At 40.5% G+C, this 25,006-nt stretch overlaps 2 protein-coding genes across 5 annotated transcripts in view; one reads left to right on the top strand and one right to left on the bottom strand.

The window, feature by feature from the left end:
* The window catches only part of WDPCP (WD repeat containing planar cell polarity effector), a 424,783-nt gene that overhangs the window by 25,468 nt on the left and 374,309 nt on the right, over window positions 1-25,006 (top strand). The window lies entirely within an intron of this gene.
* LOC100684254 (histone-arginine methyltransferase CARM1-like) lies at window positions 16,591-18,879 on the bottom strand. The gene is given in 7 exon segments (XM_038551588.1): window positions 16,591-17,057; window positions 17,060-17,230; window positions 17,233-17,613; window positions 17,616-17,843; window positions 17,846-17,930; window positions 17,933-18,270; window positions 18,273-18,879. Coding segments are annotated over 7 exon segments (2,277 nt in total).

Here is a 25,006-nt window from a genome sequence, read left to right as displayed (position 1 = left end):
CTTTGCTTGTTTTATATCTTAAATTCCACACATAAGTGAGATCATATGATATTTGTTTTTCCCTGAATTAGTTTATTTAGCATTATATTCTCTAGCTCTATCGTGTTGTTGGAAATGCCAGTATTTCATCTTTTTTGTAGCTGAGTAATATTCCACTGACTATACATAACACATCTGCTTTATCCATTCATCTATACTTGGGCTGCTTCCGTAGTTTGGTTATTGTAAATAATGCTGTAATAAACATAGGAATGTGTGTATCCTTTTGAACTAGTATTTTTGTATTTTTTGAGTAAACACCCAGTAGTATGATGACTGAATTATAGAGTAGTTCCATTTTTTGAGGAATATCCATGATGTTTTCCACAGTGGCTGCACCAGTTTGCACTCTTACCAACTGTACACAAGTGTTCCTATTTCTCTACATCCTCTCTAACACTTGTGGTTTCTTGTGTTTTTTATTTTAGGCTTTCTGACAGGTATGAAGTGATATCTGATTGTAGTTTTGATTTGCATTTCCCTGATGATGAGTGATGTTAAGCATATTTTCACGTGCCTGTTGGCAATCTCTATGTCTTCTTTGAAGAAATGTCTGTTCATGTTTTCTGCCCATTTTTTAATTGACTATTTGGTTTCTGGGGGCATTGAGTTGTATCAATTTTTTTTTTATGTATTTCAGATACTAACCTTTTATCAGATAGTCCATTTGCAAATATTCTCTCCCGTTCAGGAGGTTGTCATTTAGTCTTGTTGATTGTTCCCTTTGTTGTACTTTCTTTTTGGGAAATAAGAACTTTTTCTTGCAAGCTCAGCTATTTTTAAATATCTTTTTTTGAAATAATTTGAGTTTGTTGAAAATTGTAAGAATAACTTCTGAGATCTCTTATCTATATTTACCAATTAATGTCCAGTCACATTTGCTTTATTATACTTGTTCTCCCTCTTTCTTTACTTTCCCTCCAAATGATATTTTTTTCTGAACCATTTGATACTAAAGTTGCAGACATTATGCTCTTTTGTACTCCAATATTCTTCAGTGAATATTTTCTAAGAATTGGGATGTTCTTCTGCATAACCACCGAACAATGTAAAATTCAGAAAATTTAACAGTCTTCTTCCTGTGTTTCTCCTTTGCTATTTATACAGAACAGGTCACTTCTGACACTTCTAGTCATCAAATGTATGGGGATTTTTCCTACAGCAAATAATTCTGCTACACCAGCTGACTCTCCTGCAATTCTATTCAATTCTGACACTGTCTACCTGAAGATAGTGTCAGAGTCCATGGTTAAGGCCCTAGTCCCTTGAGACAGCTCCTCACTTTAGTGCCAAAGGCAAGTGGTACATTTCCAGGTTACCCATAACTTCTGTCCACGTTGAATGCAAATCAGAGGCAGATTTGATGTTTTGCCAAAGCAGCTCACAGAACTCAAGGAAACATCTATTTATGTGTACTAGTGTTTCATATAATAAAGGATAGGATAAATGATACATATGTTAGCCAGATAAACAGATAGGGCAAAGTCTGGGAGGGTCATGAGTACAGGAGCTTTTATTTCTATGGAGTTGATAAGCATTATCCTCTGGGTACACAGATATGTTCATCAATCTGAAAGCTCTCTGATCTCCACAATATTGAGATTTTTATTGAGTTTTCATCATGTAGTCATGATAAATTATTAACTACATTTCTAGCCCCTTTCCCCTCCAGCGAATGGGGAGATAAGAATGAAAATTCCAAAGTCTTAATCATGGTTTGGTTTCCTGTGACCAATCTTGATCCAGGAGCCCACTTCATTAGAACAAAAAATATTCCTATCATCCAGAAAATTCCAAGGGACTTAGGAGTCCTATATCAAAACCAGGGTCAAAGGCCAAATATTCACCTAGAAAAAATGGATAAATGCGTAGAAACATATAATCTTCCAAGACTGAATCATGAAGCAATAAAAAAATTCGAATAGACAGTTAACCAGCAAGATTGAACCAGTAATCAAAAACCTTCAAACAAACAAAAGCCCAGGACTACATGGCTTCACTGGTGAATTCTGCCAAACATTCATAAAAGATTTAATGCCTGTCCTTCTCAAACTGATCCAAAAATTTGAAGAGGAGGGATTGCTACTAAACACATTTTATGAGGCCAGCATTATCTTGATACTGAAACCAGACAAGGATACCATATAAAAGAAGAAAGAGAGAGAGAGAGAGAGAGAGAGAGAAACAAACAAAGAAAGAAAGAAAAGAAAAAAGAAAAGAAAAGAAAAGAAAATTAGAGGCCAATATCCCTAAAGAAAATAGATGCAAAAATCCTCAAGATTAGCAAACTGAGTTCAGCAATACATTAAAAAGATCATACACCATAATCGGGTGGGATTTAGTCTAGAAATGCAGCAGTGGTTTAACATCTGCAAATCAGTCATTGTGATATATTACATTAACAAAATGAAAGATAAAAATCATGTCATCACTTCAATAGTTGTAGGGAAAAAAGACACTTGACAGAATTCAAGATCCATTTATGATAAAACCTCTGAATAAAGCAGGTGTAGATGGAATGTACCTCAACATAAAAGATCACATATCACAAACCCACATCTGACATTGTACTCAGTGGTGAAAAGCTGGATGCTTTTCCTCTAAGATCAGGAAAAAGACAAGGATGCCCACTCTTATCACTTTTATTTGACATAGTATTTATTAGAAGTCCTTGCTGGAGCAATTAGGCAAGAAAAAAATTTAAAAAATAAAAGGCATCCAAATTGTAAAGCAAAAGGTAAAACTTTCATAATTTACAGGTGACCACCCAGGCACCCCAACATTTTTAAAAAGATTTTAAGTAATCTCTACACCCATTGTGGGGCTTCAACTTACAACCCTGAGATCAAGAGTTGCTTGCTAGCCAAGCATCCCAACATTTTTTTCTTCAACACACGATGTTCTTTTCCCTTTGTAATTAATAATCAGTGGTGAAATACTTTGTATGTTAAAATCCTTTTTCTCATCAAAATTTAACCAATAGTTTTAGCTCTGATGATGATTTTTTCTTGAATCAGTTATTCCTAAGATGGTAAAATGCTTTTCAAAGTCTGTCATTTTCAACATTTATTAGATGTCATTCTGCTGTAAGTTTGTTTTCCCTTATCCATTTATCAATCTATCATCTATTCTTACTGCCAACACTTCTGACACCAAATGTATGTATTTTCTACACCAAGCAATCATCCAGTTCTCTGTGGACACCAATTTTGTGTTCTACAAGTCAGTTCAATTCTGACGCTATCTGGAGTTAGCAAGACCCTATAGGTTAAGGGCTCAGTTACACGAGACTGCTCCCCGTTTCAGAGCCATCATAAGTCCAGACATCCTATAATTCTGACCAATTGGCTATAAATCACAGGTTTCCACAATCGCTCCTTGGGTTCAGTAATTTGTTAGAATGGCTCAGGAGATAGGTTATTTACTATTACTGATTTACTATAAAGGATACAACTCAGGAACAGCCAAACAAAAGAGATGTATAGGACAAGGCATGGGGGAAGTGGTATGGAACTTTCATGCCTTCTCTGGGCATGTCACTCTCCCAGCACCTTCATGTGTTAAAAAGAAACCCTGAAAGTTCTCCGAACTCTGTAGTTACTATGGAGATTTCATTATGTAGGCATGATTGATAAAATCATTGGCCGTTATTGATGAACTCCTTTTCTAGCCTCTCTTGCCTCCTTGGAGGTCCTGAGGTGGGACTGGAAGTTTTCACCCTTTAATCGTACGTGATCTTTCTGATGACCAGTGCCCTTCCTGAAACTATCTGGGAGCACCTCAGCCAAGAATCATCATCTCATTTGTACTACCAAAGTCACTGTTAACACTAAGGAAACTGCTAGGGATTTAGAAACTCTTTTGCTGGAGAATCAGGAATGAACACCAAATGTTTATTATATCACAGTATCACTATCTAATCTATCTAGTTAGTATAGACTTGATTTTTTTTTTAGTGAATTACATTAGTATCTTAAGGGTTTATTTTTCTTTAAGTAAATTATAGTGACTTTTTTTCTACTTTGACGTGACTTACTATGAGGAAATGAGCTAAAATCAAAACCAAAGGTCTTCTATTTAGCATTCTTAGTTTTTTAAGAACAGAGATGACCTCAGATGTGTTGTCATTTTGAAGCTATACCGTAAGGATGCACATAATGAGAGGAAAAGGACAAATCTGAACAATTTGGCAAGACCTCTGGGAACCTAGGGAAAGTCAGACTGTGAGATTTTAGTCCTATTTTCCCTTTCCCCAAACAGGAACAAATAGAACAATTATGTAAGCCTCATGGCTCCTTGGAGGACATTCTGAGACTCTCAGAAGGTTATGGATTCTTGGTTATCTTGTCCATGTAGTTCACAGACCTACCAGTAACCTGACTTCTTTTTAAGTCTTTCTGCTTTTTTCCCTACTCTTAACTGTCTGGTATATCCATAATTGCTGAGAAAAAGACAGAGAGGGAGAGAGGCATGAGAAGTTGTCACCGTTGCTGCTTGGGCAGAGCCTCCCCCACCAAAACCCTCGTAGTTTGCTTAACAATCTTCGGACTATGTCAAGTGCCCATTCCCAGTTCACTCAGGTGTATGTATGGAGTCATGATTTTCAGAACACATTCCTTTTCATGGAATGTCCTATGGCTAGCTCCCTTGTAATAGGGTTGTTGGAGAGGGCATTTTCCCTAAGTCACTATTATGGATATAGTTTACAAGATGTATCTGCATCCTAGTTCTTCACCCTTTCAGAACAGAGCCTTACACTGTCTATAGGCAATATATAAGCTAAGTGATTGACTTTCTGAGTTATTTTCAGAATATTAATATGTGATATTTATTTTAATTTAGTTTCAGTAATGCTGGTGTAAAACTTAGACAAGGATTTTCAATAATGTAATATCTGGTATTCATTGAAAGTATTATGAAAGCATGATTGTTAATTAAGTTTGCCTCATTAATTTAGCCTGATTAAGAGGTATAAATATAATTGTGTATTTCCTTATACTTTCGTGTTACTACAATGATATCATTTAGTATTTTCCTTAAAAGAGCTATTTAGTACATTCTTTGAAAATCTGTGTAGACTAGACTGTTTGCCCTTAACATTTTCCAGAAGCCCAAAATTGACTTCCCACATTGTGTAATTTGCTTCTGAAAATTTTCTGCATTGAGTTTCACTTGTTCATGTGTTCTTGTAATTTAATATGACTGAACTATTAATAACTAATTGTTTAAAGTAGAATAATTCAGTTAATTCCATGTATAATTAAAAAATTTAAATACATTAACATTTCACAACAGTCTGTGATTGGGATTAGAACTGTTTGTGTTTGCTATTCAAATACTCAGCATAATATTTGATATTTGGATAAAATGCTATTTTCATATTAAGTATATTTGTTTAAAATTTTAGAGGGTATATACTAGGGAGCTTGGAAAATTTTCATTTAACATAAAATTATTTGATTATTTTCAGATATTAAAAATACAGAACAGTTTTTTGGAATCTCACAGGCTTATATGATTTTGCAGGTTTGCATCCTTTAATGATATGTGTCTTTTTTCTGTCATACATAAAACATTTGATCTCTAGGTTTTGCTCAAAATAGAATAAAGGATGGGAAAAGTGAGATGAACTACCCTTTCAGTTCTTTTCTAGAGAACATAAAACTATCCCATTTCTTTTAAGCAGACTGTCCCAAATGATTAACTTTCTTTCTTTCTTTTTTTTTTTTTTTATGATAGTCACACAGAGAGAGAGAGAGAGAGGCAGAGACACAGGCAGAGGGAGAAGCAGGCTCCATGCACCGGGAGCCCAACGTGGGATTCGATCCCGGATCTCTAGGATCGCGCCCTAGGCCAAAGGCAGGCGCCAAACCGCTGCGCCACCCAGGGATCCCTGATTAACTTTATTTCACAAGAAGAAACACATCTTTATTTTAAAGTACAATACTTGGGATCCCTGGGTGGCTCAGCGGTTTAGTGCCTGCCTTCAGCTCAGGGCGTGATCCTGGAGTCCCAGGATCGAGTCCCATGTTGGGCTCCTTGCATGGAGCCTGCTTCTCCCTCTGCCTGTGTCTCTGCCTCTCTCTCTCTCTCTGTATCTCATGAATAAATAAATAAAATCTTAAAAAAAAAGGGTACAATACTTTTGTACATTGCGTGAATTGTTAAATGTGTTGACTTTTTAAAAAGCTGCCTGACGGAATCAACTATTTACAACAAGCCCAGGCCAGCCAGAACTACTCGCGAAGAGCATATAGACTTACTGAAGTTGAAACTACAACAAAGCAAGATTATTCTAGAGACATGAAGTCTGAGTTTTGGCTTCAGGAAATATCACTTTGAAATTACTCTCTAGGTAGAATTAAATAAGAGTTTGAAATATGTATTTAAAATGAATGAAGTTGCTATATACTCAATAGAACTCATTGCCAAAGGATTTTAAAAACATTTTGGTTACTGTTGTTTTAAATGCTTTAAGAATGTTTGAAACTGAATTGTGGAACTACCTTATAATGAAGGCTTTAAAAGAACATGGTCTTTCCCTGCTGTGAAAATGTGATTTTTATTATAAGTTGATTATGAGAAAGCTGTTAACTAGTGATATTTAACCTGTGTCTGACTGAAAAGATAAAATTACTTAACTGTCTGCCTATAAAAAGAAAATAAACTGTCAATGCCAAATTATGAATCATGCTTCTCATTGTTATGAACAACTGTAATGTAACAGTGAAAAGTTAAAATAGGAGTCTAGGATTCATGGTTATTTTCAGAATTCTTATTATTTTTTTATTTTATTTTTTATTTTTTTATTTTTTTTTAAATTCTTATTCTAAGTGATGGAAATGATCATTTAATATTAGGAGCATTCTAATTGTTTTATATTATCTATAGGTTATATATGTACATATACACACAAACTATTTGCTATATATGTATAGTATAATTTTATGTATATACTGTATACTGTATGAGATATTCTTATACTATATTTTAATTTACAGTACATATACTATATATTGTACAAGGTATGTGTGTATATATATATATATATATACACATAGTGTATGTTTATTTATGTAGTGTGTGTGTATATAGAGGCAGAGACTGAGGCTGATAGATACACTGTATAGTGTATACTACTGTATAGTAGAGAACAGTGCATTTGTAGGCTATTTCTATTATGTCATATGGAGAAATAATTATATCAGTAGTCCTAAGTCTTTCGTTACAGCAGTTATCTTCTAAGTAGGACTTCTTTGCCATATATTTTAAGGTTGTACAATATAGAATTACTGGTGGCAGTTGTGTACATTTATCTTTTCATTTTAGCCCTCTACCTAACAGACTATTGTCAAAGGACACTATTTTTTTTTTTTTTTTTAAGTAGGGTCCGGAAAAAAAAAAAAAAAAGTAGGCTCCGTTCCCAACATGGTATGGGGCTTGAACTCAGGACACTGAGACTAAGAGTCACATGCTCTGCTGACTGAGTCAGCCAGGCACCCTATCAATGGATACATTTCAAAAGAGAATGTGATCATGACTTTCATACACATATAAAATGAATATATGCCAAAAATTATATTTAATTCATTAATTAATGGTATTATATTATTACAGTTCAAAGTACCATATGTTTATGGTTAAATAAGGGAGGCTGAAATGAATGTACAAGTGAATGCAGAACAGATAAAACTGATCAGTATCTGCTGGACAATAATCAGGACCAATTTGCATTTCTATGGACATGTTTGTATTATTAATTTCTACAAGTTAGCTTCTCTCTCTACAGAGTTATAAAAAAGTCTAGTCAATGACAAATAAATGCCTGACTAGTCAATACACTGATTAAATTTCAGCCTTTCACAGTTTTTCCCTAACTGTTCAGTACTGTTTTCGTCTTTGGTATTTTATATTAATTTGATTTGATTAGTTGCAAGAGAGACATTGTTTCATGCCTATCTATTTCAGTTTAGTCTTGTAAATTCTGTGAGGGCAGGTGCTCAAAAGTCCACGCATCTGTAAATCAATAAAATGTCTTGGATGTAAATACAAAATTTGAATGATTTAAACCTGTGTCCTGCTTCAGAAAGTAGAAGAAAATAGGGTTTTTATAAATCTAACATTCATTGTAATGGAGGAGTCAAGTTATTTGAAGGAATCTAACAATGAATACTTTTGAAAAGCAAGAATTCTCTTCTAATGGAATTAATTCCTCATCTTTTTACTTTATAAATGAGAGCTTTGTATATCACATTTTAAGTTGGGTGTAACTTTAACTCCAAAATAATTAGAAGCACTGAACCATGAATGAAGCAAGTATGGCATGTTATATTTATGAAATCCTCATATTGTATGATTTTGCTCCAATGCTTGCTGCTTTGCCAATCATTATACTTCCCTTTTAAAATTAATAATAATATATTAGAACTTAGAGTTATATACCCTTCTCATTTTGAGGAATACTAAGTATGATGAGATAAACTCTACCTATATCTAGCAGTTAGACTGTGAGCCAATCAGATAGTCTTGCTTAGGACATTGACTTTTAAGGGAGTGCTGGATATTAAAATAGTTAGATTAGATGATGTAGATGATGGAGTAGTTTCAGCAGTATGTGTGTAGAGAGTGGAGATTAAGTATTCAGTGGGTCTCAGGGCTACGGGGCCTGAGTTTATGGCTTAGGATTTTCATCATACTTTGCCTCCTTTGATTTCCTTTGCAGCCTGATTCTCTGGGCTTCCATTGATTCTATAATCTACTTGTTTTTTTTGCCATCAGTTTCTTTTATGCTAAAGTTAGCTGGACTTGGTTTCTGTTGTTAAACAAAAGCCAAAATAAAACTCTAGTAGAAGAAACAATCAAGTACATGATTATGTTTCTAGTTATATGATCATTTCAAATTTACATAGGACAAAGTGAAGTATATATCATTTTATGTGGGAAAAATAGAAACAATGCCGAAATAATTAGGTTGCTGAATTGTAACCTAACAGATCACATGAATCAATTTATGGCATAATAGTATAACTATGAATATATCATTTTGAAGTATTGTAATCCATCTTTTACCTTAGAGCCACATGCCCAAGAATATCCTTTGAATATTTAAAACTTCTCTGGCATCTTAAAATATTAGCTGCTTCTAGTAATAGTGGAGTAGCTCGTATTGAACTAATCCTCCTGCAGAAAACCATTATAAATGCTGGACAAAATACAAAAACCCCACAACTCTGAAGGCACTGGAGAGTGACCATAAGCAGGCAGAAATGGAAGGGGAGTCAACACTTGGAAAGAGAGAATAACACTGCATAAACAAAAAAGAGATTCTATTGCCAGCAGACCTGCATTACAAGACATGCTGAAGGGAGTTCTTCAGGTTGAAGGGAAGTGATACCAGATGGAAACTTGGATTTTCCAGAGGAATAAAGAGCACCAGAAATGGGAAGTATGTGGGTAAATGTATTTATTATTCCCCAATTCCTTTAAAGCACTGTGACCATTTAAGGTAAAAAGTATACTACTGTATTGTGAGGCTTGTGGCATATGCAGATGTAATATCTACAATGATTATAGCATAATGTTGAAGAAGGGAAATTGCAAGGTTCCTGCATTTTCATGAAGTAGTACAATATTAACTCTTAGTGGACTGTTAAAAGTTAAGGATATGTGTTGTTATCCTTAGAATAATCACTAAAAATGCAAAGAGGGATTGCTAAAAATATGAGTTTAGCAGTTTACAGTGTGCTGGCATGCAGCTGAATCCAGATTTCAAAAAAGGATGACAATTGCATTTAAATGATTAGATTTCAAACGATAACTTTTAAATAGGGTTGAAAATATTAGCAGCCTGTAAAAAGCACTGAATAATCCAGAAACTCTCTGGTAAATAGTACTAATTATTCTTAAAATTTATTGAGTGCTATGTATCAGCTTTGTATTAAGCTCTTTACATATATTATCACATTTATTCATTACAACATCCTTAATAGGGTAGTTGCTATTATTAGTTCCATTTTACCATAACTGAGGTATTAAATAATGTGGTATTAAATATTTGCCCAAGGTATCGTAGCAGTAAGTGGCAGAGGCAAAATTTGAACCCAAAATACCTGACTTTAGAGCTTGTGCTTCTAACTGCTATATTTCCTTAGAAAAATGACACCTGAATTAAGCTTCATGCCTGACATATTGCAAATAAAAGGCAATATTTGAATAAAATTAAAGGTGAAGTATTTGTTAAATTATGAAATATTAGAAAATGTCAGTTCCTATTTCTGATATTCTTGGCATTCTCTTTTCCTCATATGTAATACATACATTTTACTTTCTCCTATATAAACTTGATAATGATCATCTATCTAAGTGTGTTTCCATGGTTAATCTCTGGGGTGGATAATTCCTATCCCAAATTCTCCCATTCTTTGACTTTATTTTGTTCTTTAGTGCTTCCTTTACTTTGATGGCCCCCTCTTTCAATAAATCTGGTTGGAAAACAAGTGCTTCTTATACCCTGGACTAGGAAAAACGAGGGAAAATTTTGTCATTCAGAGGCCATGGGGAAGAGAAAAATCAGGCTCTTATTTAGGGCGGGGGAGGACATAAAGTTATATTGAATGCCCTTGAGATTAATCATGTTTTAGTAAAAGTAGAATTTGAAAATGAGAGCTGTAGATAATTGTGATCTTAGTCTTAGCACCCAGTTATTTCTGTGGTTTGTTTTAGTTGCTGAATATTAAAGTAAGTGGTGAAAAATGTCCCTACTAAGAGAGGGGCAGAGAGTCACTACTACTCTACTGGTCATCCCTTTTCTTTTGTTACCTTGTATGGTTATAACTATGTATAGACACTCGAGCTTTAAGGTATGTGAAAAAGCCTGAAGGGTCTTTTGAACTGCTCATTAGGGGTACTTTCCGTGTTGAAGTCAGGTAGCCTCTCTCTGAAGTCTCTGCCTCTCTCTCTGTGTGTCTCTCATGAATAAATTAATAAAATCTTAAAAAAATAATTCTATTATAGTTTAACTTGTTTCCTTATGTTCTAGAGAGCATAGTGGTTGAACCAGCTTCAAAACTCTCAACTCTCCCATGTCTGTGTAATTTTGGGCAAGTTATTTAACCTCTTTGGCCTCAGGTCCTCCTCATATGGTTGTTATAAGCATCAATGATGTAATCTATGTAAAATACCTGAAACATGGCGAACATTTAATAAATATTAGCTATTGTTATTCTACCCATAATGGAAGTAGAAAAAGCTTGTCATTATCTTTTTTTTTTTTTTTTTAAGATTTTATTTATTCATGACAGACACAGAACAGAGAGAGAGAGGCAGAGACACAGGCAGAGGGAGAAGCAGGCTCCATGCAAGGAGCCCGACATGGGACTCGATCCCGGGTCTTCAGGATCATGCCCTGGGCTGAAGGCAGTGCTAAACCACTGAGCCACCCGGGCTGCCCCTTGTCATTATCTTCTATGGGACACACATTTGTACACTTAAATTTATTACTTCCCGGGATCCCTGGGTGGCGCAGCGGTTTGGCGCCTGCCTTTGGCCCAGGGCGCGATCCTGGAGACCCAGGATCGAATCCCACATCAGGCTCCCGGTGCATGGAGCCTGCTTCTCCCTCTGCCTATGTCTCTGCCTCTCTCTCTCTCTCTCTCTCTCTCTCTCTGTGACTATCATAAATAAATAAAAATTAAAAAAAAAATTTATTACTTCCCAGTCCTGTCCTTTGACAGCTTATTTATTAAAGATTTACTTATGTACTCTAAAAATTTAAACATTTACCTGATGCACGGCATTGTTTAAGTCACGGGCCAGTCAGCCACTAACACTGATGTCTTTTGCCTTTAAGAAACTTAAAAGAGTTTAGTAGGGGTTAGAGAGATAAGATAAATAGACAGATATTGAATTTAAATCTGTTATTAGTGCAATGGGCTATGAGGAAGGTAAGAGCAAGGGAATGGCTCCTTGAGATGGAGGGACTGGAGAAAGCCCCTTTTAGCAACCGATATTTAAGCTACAATAAAAGCAAAGTAGAGAGAGGAGTGTTCCCTTCAGGGGGTCATCATGTGCCAGGACTTTCAGGTGGAAAAGATCCTAGTGTGTTGGGGGCCTAAGGGAAGCCGGGGGGGGGGGGGGGGGGGGGGGGGTGGTGGTGGTGGTGGTTAAGACTTAGCAAGATGAGAATGGTGAAATTGTAAAAATTAGAAGGATACATGGAAGGACTTGCAGGCCAAGTAAAGGACAACAAAGGGGACTTGCAATGGATTTGAGGTTGGAGATGGATAGAATCCATTTACATCTTAAAGGATCTGCCTGCAGCATAGAGAAAGTATTAAATATAGATTAGTTGGGGAGGCCGTAATCAGTTTTAGAGGTAGCAGATGATGGCAGTGGAGATGGAGAGAACTAGACATTCAAGATATTTAAGGTATAGAATAGACAAGACTGGGTGATGGTTGTAATTGTAACCATGAGTGGTGAGAGAGAAGGCAGTGTCAAAGATAGCTCTGGTTTTTGATTTATCAACCTTTTTTTGCTAACTTTTGAATTGTATTTGTAGTTTTTCTTTTTTTACAATATGCCCAGATTTACAACTTTTCAGTTGTATAAACTGATAGAATTTAGTTCTTTTTAAAAATAGATATTTGGGGCACTTGACTGGCTCTCAGAGGAGCATGCAATTTGATCTTGAGGTTTTGAGTTTGAGCATCATGTTGGGTGTAGATTATTTAAATGAATAAATAAAAAACTTTTAAAAAAGACTAAAATCTTAAAAAAAATAGATGTTTAACTAATGTGGGATTCTTGGTTTTATATACTGATTTCCTGCTTGCTTTTTAGGTTACTTAGCAATATAATACTTTAAAAGTTTTTTGAAACTTTACAGTGAACAAGGCACAAAGTTAGCAAATCAGACGTAAATTGAATTTAGGCACGAATAAAACCACTGACACCCTATTTATTTCAGTGGCTTCTAGATGTCTTACTATAATTCATCTTATAGGGTTTGAATATTTCTTTAGTTTTCTGAATACTTTTTTTTTTTGGTATATTTTTTTATTGGAGTTCGATTTGCCAACATATAGTATAACACCCAGGGCTCATCTTGTCAAGTGCCCCCTTCAGTGCCTGTCACCCAGTCAGTCCATCCCCTAGCCCCCCCCCCCAACCCTTTGTATGTTTCCCAGAGTTAGGAGTCTCTCATGTTTTGTCACCCTCTCTGATTTTTCCCACTCATTGTCTCTCCTTTCCCCTATAATCCTTTTCACTATTTTTTATATTCCCTGTTTGAGTGAAACCATATGATTGTCCTTCTCCGATTGACTGACTTCACTCAGGATAATAACCTCTAGTTCCATCCACATTGAAGCAAATGGTGGGTATTTGTTGTTTCTAATGGCTGAGTGATATTCCACTGTATATATAGACCACAGCTTCTTTATCCATTCATCTTTCAATGGACACTGAGGCTCCTTCCACAGTGTGACTATCGTAGACATTGCTGCTATAAACATTGGGGTGCAGGTGTCTTGGTTTTTCACTGCATCTGCATATTTGGGGTAAATCCCCAGCAGTGCAATTGCTGGGTTCTAGGGCAGCTCTTTTTTTAACTCTTTGAAGAACCTTCACACAGTTTTCCAGAGTGGCTGTACCAGTTCACATTCCCACTAACAGTGCAAGAGGGTTCCCTTTTCTCCACATCTTCTCCAACATTTGTTGTTTCCTGTCTTGTTAATTTTCACCATTCTTACTGGTGTGAAGTGGTATCTCGTTGTGGTTTTGATTTGTATTTCCCTGATGGCCAGCGATGCAGAGCATTTTTTCATGTGCTTGTTGACCATGTGTATATCTTCTTTACTGAAATTTCTTTTCATGTCTTTTGCCCATTTCATGATTGGATTGTTTGTTTCTTTGTTGTTGAGTTTAATAAGTTCTTTATAGATCTTGGATATTAGCTCTTTATCTGATATGTCATTTGCAAATATCTTCTCCCATTCTGTAGGTTGTCTTTTAGTTTTGTTGACTGTTTCTTTAACTGTGCAGAAGCTTTTTATCTTAAGTTCCAGTAGTTCATTTTTGCTTTTGTTTCCCTTGCCTTCATAGATGTATTTTGTAAGAAGTTCCCGTGGCCAAGTTCATAAAGGGTGTTGCCTGTGTTCTTCCTCTAGGATTTTGATTGATTCTTGTCTCCTATTTAGATCTTTCATCCATTTTGAGTTTATCTTTGTGTCTGGTGTAAGAGAATGGTCTAGTTTTATTATTCTGTACGTGGCTGTCCAATTTTCCCAGCACCATTTGTTGAAGAGGCTCTCCTTTTTCCAGTGGATAGTTTTTCCTGCTTTGTCGAATATTAGTTGACCATAGAGTTGAGGGCCCATTCTGGGTTCTCTATTCTGTTCCATTGATCTATGTGTCTGTTCTTGTGCCAGTACCACACTGTTTTGATGATCACAGCTTTGTAGTACAACTTGAAATCCAGCATTGTGATGCCCCCGGCTCTGGTTTTCTTTTTTAATATTCCCCTGGCTATTCGGGGTCTTTTCTGATTCCACACAAATCTTAAGATGATTTGTTCCAACTCTGAAGAAAGGCCATGGTATTTTGGTAGGGATTGCATTGAACATGTAAATTTCCCTGGGTAGCATTGACATTTTCACAATATTCATTCTTCCAATCCATGAGCATGGAATATTTTCCCATCTCTTTGTGTCTTCCTCAATTTCTTTCAGAAGTGTTCTGTAGTTTTTAGGGTATAGATCCTTTACCTCTCTGGTTAGGTTTATTCCTAGGTATCTTATGCTTTTGGGTGCAGTTGTAAATGGGATTGAATCCTTAATTTCTCTTTCTTCAGTCTTCAGAAATGCCACTGACTTCTGGGCATTGATTTTGTATCCTGCCACATTGCCAAATTACTGTATGAGTTCTAGCAATCTTGGGGTGGAGTCTTTTGGGTTTTCTATGTAGAGTATCATGTCATCTGCGAAGAGGGAGAGTTTGACTTCTTTGCCAATTTGAATGCCTTTTATTTCTTTTTGTTATCTGATTGCTGAGGCCAGGATTTCTAGTACTATGTTGAATAGCAGTGGTGAGAGTGGACATCCCTGTCGTGTTCCTGATCTTAGGGGAAAGGCTCTCAGTGTTTCCCCATTGAGAATGATATATGCTGTGGGCTTTTCATAGATGGCTTTTAAGATGCTGAGGAATGTTCCCTCTATCCCATGTGCACTTGAAGAGTTTTGATGAGAAATGGATGCTGTATTTTGTCAAATGCTTTCTCTGTATCTATTGAGAGGATCATATGATTCTTGATTTTTCTCTTGTTGATGTGATCAATTATGTTGGTTGTTTTACGAGTGTTGAACCAACCTTGCATCCCAGGGATAAATCCCAGTTGGTCATGGTGACTAATCTTAATGTATTGTTGGATCCTATTGGCTAGTTTCTTGTTGAGCATTTTTGCATCTGTGTTCATCAGGGATATTGGGCTATAATTCTCCTTTTTTGGTGGAGTCTTTGGTATTGGAATTAAAGTGATGCTTGCCTCATAAAATGAGTTTGAAAGTATTCTGTCCCCTTCTATCCTTCAGAACAGCTTTAATAGAATAGGTATTGTTTCTTCTTTAAATATTTGATAGAATTCCCCTGGGAAGCCATCTAGCCCTGGACTTTTGTGTCTTGGGAGGTTTGTGATGACTGCTTCAGTTTCCTCCCTGGTTATTGGCCTGTTCAGGTTTCTCTTTCTTCCCATTCCAGTTTTGGTAATTTGTGGTTTTCCAGAAATGCATCCATTTCTTCTAGATTGCCTAATTTGTGGGCATATAGTTGCTCATAATATGTTTTTAAAATTGTTTGTATTTCCTTGGTATTGGTTGTGATTTCTACTCTTTTTTTTTGAAACATACATTTCCTTGTTTATTTGTTTTGTTTTGGGGGGGAGGGGGCGGAGGTCCCTGCAAGGCCCCTTCCCAGGCGGGAGGGACCGAAATGCCATCATAGTATTAGGGACTGGAGCATCTACAAATATTGAGGGAAACACACAGGCCTAATGTGAGCTACAAGGAAAAAGGACGCCTTCCACGATTGATCCTTGAGGTTTCTCGTGTCTGCCCCGAGCGGCTGACAGTGACCCTTCCCTCCAGGCCCGGGGCCCACGGGGCCACCTGTTCGAACTCTTGGCAGGGGTGGGGGAGGGGACCTGCAGGGGCTCAGGGACAGGACAGCAGCAAGAGGCAGGGGCCTCGGACGGAGGGCCTTCCCGACAGCCTGGGTGGGTTGTACATTCAAGTGTGAGGTGAACCCTTTGGTGGGCGGGGGCCTCGGGTCTCCAAAGGCCTGGCCCCACCCCTGTCCCGAAGACTCGGCAGGGCTGCCCCTCACCACTGAGCCTCTGAGTTGGGGAGAGGGGCTGCTGGCTCGGCCCGGCCGGCCTGGTTTCTCAGAGGGTCTGTGGATTGACACTGGTTCTTCTCGTAAAAAAATTAAATTAAAAAAAGCAGCATGTCATGCCCATTGTGACCAAGGCCTGGTAGTTGAAGGGGAGGCCCCGCCCAGTCAGGACTGCGTTCCCATTGGAGACAGGCAAAGTGGGGGGACAGGCGCCAAGGGACCGGGTGGGGTGGCACCTGCTCCCCCCATCCCTCCCAACTCCCCGCCAGGCCCACAGCTGTCAGGCCCGGACACGCCTGTTACAGAAGATGTCAAACCCAGGTCAGGGTGGAGGGCAGGAGGGGGAAACAGGGCTCCCACGACATGATCTTGTGTAAAATATGGCAGCGACACACTCTCAGGGCCAAGATGTGGGTGGGCGGTGGAGTGGGGGCGGCGGCGGCAATGTTGTGTAAAAAAGTGTCCAAGTTCCCATAGCAAAGAGGGACGTGACCAGGTGTTTGGGCTTCTCCGGTACAGGGGTGAAAGCCGCCCAGGTGGGGGTGGGGGGGTGGGCAGGGTCTTCATTTGGCTTCCTGGTGCTGTCAGTCTGTTCCATGCCGGCGGGGCCCAGCTCCCATAGTGCATGGTGTTGGGATGGACATGGGGGAGGCCATGGAGATGGCAGGGCCGCCCATGGTGAACTGGCTGTTGACTGCGTAGTGGGCGCTGGAGCCGCCGCCGCTGCTGCCCTGGGCGCCGGAGGACCCTAAAGAAATCAGGTTGTTGTGGCCCACGCTGGAGCCGCCGGCGATAACACTGCTCAGTCGTAGGCGGTCAGCATCCCCGCCACAGCCATCCCGCTGCTGAGGTTGTAGGTGCTGCCCGTGTTCCACATGTTCTCGGAGGGGGACGTGTAGTGGGAGCCGGGTGGGGGCGAGGGCGTCGTGCCGGTGTACCTGAAGAAGGGGTTTTTCAGATCCAGGAGGTTACTGGATTTGGAGCCTGTCTGGTCTACCTGGGCCACAATACTGATGTCATAGCTCTGTCTTTGGTTGGCAATAAGCAGACATGTCCCTGAGAGCGTGTCCCCGGCCTTGGCGAACAGTGGTGACTGGAACAGGCACCAGACCTGGCACCAGTGGGTCAGGGGCTCCGTCGGGGCCGTGGAGAGCCGCACTGTCATTATGGAGCCGATGAAGGCGACAGACCGTGATCGAGCCTGGAATGCAGCATGTGGAATTTGAATGGGATTTCTATCCTGTGCAAATCTCCTTCTTTGGCTTCTAAGAAGTTCACTGTGTACTTGACAGACTTGGCCATCAGGATCCAGATGTCAAATGTGTCCACCACAGGCTGCCGGAAATACTCGTCCCCCACAGCGCCTCGGAGGGCTGACAGGTCCACTCCATGGAAGGATGGCTGGTACCAGAAGTTCCCTTGGTGAACTGTTCCATGTAGAGCTGTTCATCCGTGAAGGGCGCAAGATGGACGTCACCAATGGTGGGGAACATGTCCCCCCCCCGCCGGGCCTCAGGTACTTCTTGGCGTGGAGGTAGCTCTCCAGCATGTGCTCGTTGAAGAGCATGTAGCCCACAGGCTCTGAAATGATGATGTCCACCTGCTCAGGGAGCAAGACTTCCTCCACCTTCCCGGGGATGACCACGATGCGCTCAGTGAGGTGGTTACTCTTCACCAAGACCTCGGCGTGCTGGGCCATCGTGCTGGCCTCCACCGCATAGATCTTCCTCGCTCCAGCTTGGGCAGCGAAAAAGGAGAGGATCCCAGAGCCGCAGCCAACGTCCAGAACAATTTTGTCCTTGAAGTCTGTGTGGTTCTGCAGGATTACGTGCTGGTAGGTGCCGTCCGCACGTAGTCCTGCATCCTGTTCTGCTGGGACAGGTAGCCATAAAACTGGAAATACTGCACGGCAGAGGACTCCTCTGTGCGCTCGCTGAACACCGATCGCTCCAGGGTGTGGCCCCGACAGGTTTTCAGGATGTTATAGAAGGAACAGAAATCATTTGGTGTGGCGAACTGGATGAGGACACTGTTGCAGCCCAGGGTGGTGATGAAGGACCGCTTGCCCACGCGGCTGCACTCTCTCTCTCCGGACACCGAGCACTTAAAGACGCACACATCTTCATGGCTGTAGAGGGCGATGCCCGCCGCGGCCGGGCCGGCACGCACCTCGAGGCGCAGCGCCTGCTGCTCCGCGTGCCGCTGGATCTCGCCGTTCGCGTCGCGGATGGTGAGGAGGCGGGCGCCGGGGAACACGGACACGACCGCGCAGGGCCCCGCGCTGCCTGGGACCGCCGCCGCCGCCGCCATCTTAGATCCGGCTCCAGGCCCCGCCGCCGCCATCTTAGATCCGGCTCCAGGCCCCGCCGCCGCCGCCGCCATCTTAGATCCGGCTCCAGGCCCCGCCGCCGCCATCTTAGATCCGGCTCCAGGCCCCGCCGCCGCCGCCGCCATCTTAGATCCGGCTCCAGGCCCCGCCGCCGCCGCTGCCAACGCAGCGATTTCTACTCTTGAATTCATGATTTTATTAATTTGAGTCTTTTCTCTTTTGTTTTTAATAAGGCTGGCTAATGGTTTATCTATCTTATTAATTCTTACAAAGAACCAACTCTTGGTTTTGTTGATCTGTTCCACAGTTCTGGTCTCTATTTCATTGAGTTCTGCTCAAATCTTTATTATCTCTCTTCTTCTTCTTGGTGTAGGTTTTATTTGCTGTTCTTTCTCAAAAGTTCCTTTAAGTGCGAGGTTAGCTTGCATATTTGAATTTTTTCCAGTTTTTTTGAGGGATGCTTGTATTGCGATGTATTTCTCTCTTAGGACTGCTTTTGCTATATCCCAAAGATTTTGAACAGTTGTATCTTCATTTTCATTAGTTTCCATGAATTTTTTTAATTCTTCTCTAATTTACTGGTTGACCCATTCATCTTCTAATAGGATGCTCTTTAAACTCCACGTATTTGAGTTTCTTCCAAATTTCTTCTTATGATTGAGTTCTAGTTTCAAAGCATTGTGGTCTGAAAATATGCAGGGGACAATCCCAATCTTTTAGTATCAGTTGAGACCTGATTTGTGACCCAGTATGTGGTCTATTTTGGAGAAAGTTCCTTGTGCACTTGAAAAGAATGTGTGTTCAGTTGCATTGGACTGGAAAGTTCTGTATATATCTGTGAAATCCATCTGGTCCAGTGTATCATTTAAAGCCCTTGTTTCGTTGGTGATAATTGTGCTTATAATATCTGTCATTTGCAGAAAGTGCCGTGTTGAAGTCTCCTACTGTTAGTGTATTATTATTTAAGTATGTCTTTACTTTGGTGATTGATTGATTGATATACTTGGCAGCTCCCACATTAGGGGCGTAAATATTTATGATTGTTAGGTCTTCTTATTGGATAGATCTTTTAAGTATGATATAGTGTTCCCCTTCATCTCTTACTACAGTCTTTGGGATAAACTTTAATTTATCTGATATGAGGATTGCTACTCCAGCTTTCTTTTGAGGATCATTTGAATGGTAAATGGTTCTTCAATCTTTCATTTTCTGGGAGGTGTCCTTAGGTCTAAAATGAGTCTCTTGTAGAGAAGATGGGTTTTGCTTTTTTATCCAGTCTGAAACCCTGCGTCTTTTGATGGGATCGTTTAGCCCATTCACGTTCAGAGTAACTATTGAAAGATATGAATTCAGTGTCATCGTAATGCCTATTCAGTCCCTGTTTTTGTGGATTATTTCTTTGGGGCTCCCTTCTTCTCTTACAGGGTCCCCCTTAATATTTCTTGCAGAGCTGGTTTGGTGGTCACATATTCTTTCAGTTTCTGCCTATCTTGGAAGCTCTTTATCTCCCCTTCTATTCTGAATGAGAGCCTTGCTCGATAAAGTATTCTTGGCTGCAGGTTCTTCTCATTTAGGATTCTGAATATATCCTGCCAGCCCTTTCTGGTCTGCCAGGTCTCTGTGGAGAGGTCTGCTGTTAACCTAATACTTCTCCCCATAAATGTGAGGGATCTCTTGTCTCTTGCTGCTTTAAGGATCTTCTCTTTATCTTTGAAATTTGCAAGTTTCACTATTAAATGTTGAGGTGTTGAACAGTTTTTTTATTGATTTTGGTGGTGGGAGCCTCTCTGTCTCCTGGATCTGAATGCCTGTTTCGCTCCCCAAATTAGGGAAGTTCTCAGCTATGATTTTTTCAAATATGCTATCTGGCCCTCTGTCTCTCTCAGCCCTCTCTGGAACTCCAATTATATGCAGATTCTTCCTTCTGAGGCTGTCATTTATTTTCCTCAACCTTTCCCCGTGGTCTTTTGTTTTTCTCTTTTTTCCTCAGCTTCCTTCCTTGCCATCAATTTGTCTTCTGTGTCGCTCACTCTTTCTTCCACCTCATTAACCCTCGTTGTTAGGACCTCCAGTTTGGATTGCATCTCATTTAATTGATTTTTAATTTCCGTCTGATTAGATCTAAATTCTACAGTCATGAAGTCTCTTGAATCCTTTATGCTTTTTTCCTGAGCCACCAGTAGCTTTATAATTGTGCTTCTTAATTGGCTTTCTGATATTGAATTGTAATCCAAAGTCTGTAGCTCTATGTCAGAGAGTACTGTTTCTGATTCTTTCTTTTGTGGTGAGTTCTTCCTTCTAGTCATTTTGCTCAGTGCAGAGTAGCTGTATGAGCAGGCTGAGTCAAGAATATCAACCACGACCTAAGTAAATTTCACCCTACATGATTCTGCGGAGGTCAGAGACCAGAAAATGAAAATAAAGATCAGAACGAAATAAAACAAAAGGACCACTAAAGTGAGAAACAAATTTTAAGACAAAGTAGTAAAAATGAAAAGGCCAGGAATCCCAATGAAGAAGAAGAAAAAAAGAAAAGAGAAAAAAGTAGATAAAAAAAGCAAAAGAGTAAAAAAAGAAAGAACAAAAGGGGAGGGGGACTGGGAGATGGTGGTGGTGACAAAGTTGTATTGGAGGGAGAATGTCATCTACCCGAGGGGTCCTAGTGGGTGATCCTCTTGGTTTTGAGTGTATTAAGTTCTGTATGTTAGAAGATGCTCAGTCCCAAATTTATATAAATCAGAAATACTTGTATAGAGCCCCAACATTAACCACCAAAACATAAATGAGATAAAAGAGGGGAGCAGAATAGGAATAAAGAGAGGATATAATCTCACAGAATGAACCAGCATAGTATACCACTTGGTTCTGGGTGCATGCTGGTCATGTTTAGAAGGTATTAACTTCTGCCTTTGTATAACAAAATGAGGCAGAGAAAACAAAAAACACAAAACAAAAAAACATATCTTGTTTATCTTTCATAATTAAGTTGGGTATGTTGAAGGGAATCTAGAAGTGGAAAATATATGTAAGACATGTAATTGTAGAAATGTGAGTCAAAAAGGAAGAAACTTAAAAATGAAGAGGTGGTAAAATATTGTAGTTAAGGTGGGAAAAGTGGAAAAAAAATTGGAAATTTTTAGTCTGATATAAAAACGAGTTGTACTGGAAAAAGAGGGAAAACCGGGGGGGGGGGGTTCCCTCTAGTTATGTATACTATAAATCCCTCAACCTTCCCCCAGAGCTTTCCAGTGCTGCTTGATCAAGAACTTGCTTTTCCCCTGTCCTTCCAGCTGGTCTTCTTGGAGAGCCTCTGCTGTGCTGATTCTCAGGTGGTTGTACCTTGGGGAGATGCCCGCCCCCTGCTGGGTACTGGGCTCAGCGGGAGCCGTTGACCCCGTGAGGCCTCTGTTCCCTGGCGGCCTTGCCTCTCCTGGGCACAGGGTGACACAAGGAGGAATAACGACACTGGCGGCGGGCAGGTCTGCAGCTCTGGAGTCAGCTCCCCTGTAGTAACTACCGCAGCTCCCAGTCGGCACTGGCCTAGGTGCTTGCAGGGTGGCGGGGTGCGCTGATCTGCACAGCTTGGGGGTGCCTGGCGGCAGGAGCATCCTCGCTACCCTGTGCCCTCCCCGCCTCTGCATCCCAGGGGGACCACAGGATCTGGGCTGTGTCCCCTGGCGCCCTGGGGTCTGGGGTCTGCGCTGCTGGAGTCGCGCTCCCCGAGGCGGCTCCCGAAGGCAGCAGGGCGCAGCCCTCTCTGCCTGGAGCCCCTGCCTGACCACCTGGCTATTCCCCGAGGCCCCACCGGGCGCTCCAGCCCTTTACAGAGCTCGGCCGCAGTGTGTGGGGTGCTCGCCGGGGGCGCACTTCCTCTCCTAGTGACCCGGGGAGACTGGAGGCCCCAATGCCCCCTCCTGCGGTTCTGCCCGAGTTCCCTGCTAAGCGCCTTTCCCTCCGGGAAGAATCGATGCGGATTTTTAAAGTTACGGCTTGTCCAGGGCTGGACTTTCCTGTCTCCAAAGCTCTCACTGCCGGGCTTTAACCCGGCTTCTTGTGGGGGCCCCTCCCCCACTTGATTCTTTTTTATTTTCTTCTGCCTTCTTAACTTTCTAGAAGCGAAAACCCTTCTCTCTGTAGCATTCCGGCTGTTCTCTCTTTAAATCTCAGGTCTTGTCCGTAGGTGTTCAGGATGATTTGAGTTATCAAAGTATTAGTTAGTGGGGCCAGGTGAAGTGAGGACCCTACTCTTCTGCCCTCTTGCCCCGCCTCTAAATAACAAAATTTTTCAACAAGACAAAATAACTTACTGTGGTTTTAGCTTATGTGACAGTTTCTGCATGACGTTTTCTCAAGCTAGTGGATATCTTCTTGCTTGCTCTCTTCTGCCACTTGTTCTATTGCCGTTAGATATTTTTGTGAGGTCATTTCAAAACTTGTGTAATCATTAAAACCTTATTTTTTGGATGATATTAAGATGAGAATTACAAATGAAATTCAGTCACTGAACCAGCAGTGCGCAATATGTGTGTTAGTGTATTTGTGTATGGTACCTATACATATTTCTTAGCTCTGTTCACTGAGAGGATTTAGAAGCAGTGAGCACACTTGTGCCCAGATCTTGGTTCCAGATGTCATTCTCCATTAAAAAGAAATTAGGGCGTCTTAGGGAAATGGCTTGTTGACCAGAAAGCAACGAAGTGTTGAAAGAATGATTAAACCATGTCAAAAGCACACAGGAGCCAGCTCAAAGTACCTCTTCTGGTTGAATCAGTGGCACTTTGAATGTCAAAGTAAATAATGATAGTTGAATTCATTGAATAAACTGAAATCCATGAATATATACTGATAAAGTAAATGAACAATAAATAGGATTGAATGGAAGGCACTACCTTACAGTAGAATACCAACTAATCTAGATAAAATGTTGGAATTAGAAAATCACCTTTGGATTGGGGAGTAAGATAGCACAGTAGTAGAGGGACCCTGAGCTTACCTCATCCTTCGAACACAGCTAGATCAACATCAAATCCTTTTGAACAACTAGGATATATCAATATGAAGATTAAGAAAATCTGCACAATTAGAGGGAGAGAACATGGCAAATGGGAGGTTTGGAGATATGAATTGGGTAAGAGAAAAGCTGTGGGCAATAGAGGGAAGGGAGCCCTTATCATGGAGAAAAGGCAGGGTGAGAGAAAAAGAGGGGAAAATAGCAATGCGTTGGGTTCGCAGAAGATGTGGTTGTATGGGGATCCCATTGGTAGAAAATGTTTTCCTTCCTGGAGTACATTTGGAAGAGGACATACTGCCTCTCCAAGGACAAAAGACCCACTGGGCATCGCTGAGTGGCCATTCAACAGCAGAGGACAGAGGTGCATGCAGAGGGCAGATAACCTAGTTGCAGCTTTTTGGTATACTTCACCATGGACTCTAGGCACTTGCCCAGCCTTTTTTTTTTTTTTTTTTACTTGCCCAGCCTTTTGACTGCTTTTCTGGAACAGAACATCACTGGGAGCAGTGCTGTGAAGCTCTCCTCTGGAGGAGGGGAGTGGGTCCGAGCCTTGCCATGCCCTTTAAAAGATTTAGACTTCTGAATCCTGCCGCATGCCAGAGACAAAACACACGAGAATGGTAGTGCCTAATGCACCCATGGCCAAGGCACGGACAGGTTCAGGGTACGGATTTGACAGAAGCCTGGGACAAAGGAGGGTAGTGTTGGCTTTTCTGTGAGGGCCTCCTGGACAGTGGGGGTGGCTGAGCATGGACCTCACTGAGGGAAGGGGAGGGTGATGCCGTCTTACACCCCAAGCCCACCAGCACAGTGGGACTTCAGAGAGACACAGCACCCCCACTGGTGTCTGGAGTCATTTACACAAACCATGTTCCCCTGCACCCAGCAGGGGCATCTTTACTAGGGCAGGTATGACTTTGGGCCAGTATAGCAGGCCTGTCCCCCAGACCATCAGCACAGGCATGTTTCCGGTCTACTGATCATAGAGTATCCTAAAGCACCAATTTAATTCTGGTGGATATAGGACTGGGCCATTTATTTATTACTTATTATTTATCATTTATTTATTTTTTCTTCTTTCTTTAGAATCAAGTTTATAGTTTTTTGTTTTCTTGTTTTTTTGAATCAGACTTCTTTTTTTTTTTCTTTTCTTTTCTTTTCTTTGGAATCAAGCTTAATATTTTTTTTGTTTGCTTTTTTGTTCCTCCCCTGGGGTGCACTTCCTCTCTTAATGACTCCGG

Source organism: Canis lupus, chromosome 10 (genome assembly GCF_011100685.1).
Source record: "Canis lupus familiaris isolate Mischka breed German Shepherd chromosome 10, alternate assembly UU_Cfam_GSD_1.0, whole genome shotgun sequence".
NCBI lineage: Eukaryota > Metazoa > Chordata > Mammalia > Carnivora > Canidae > Canis > Canis lupus.
This window is presented reverse-complemented; position numbering and strand designations above follow the sequence as displayed.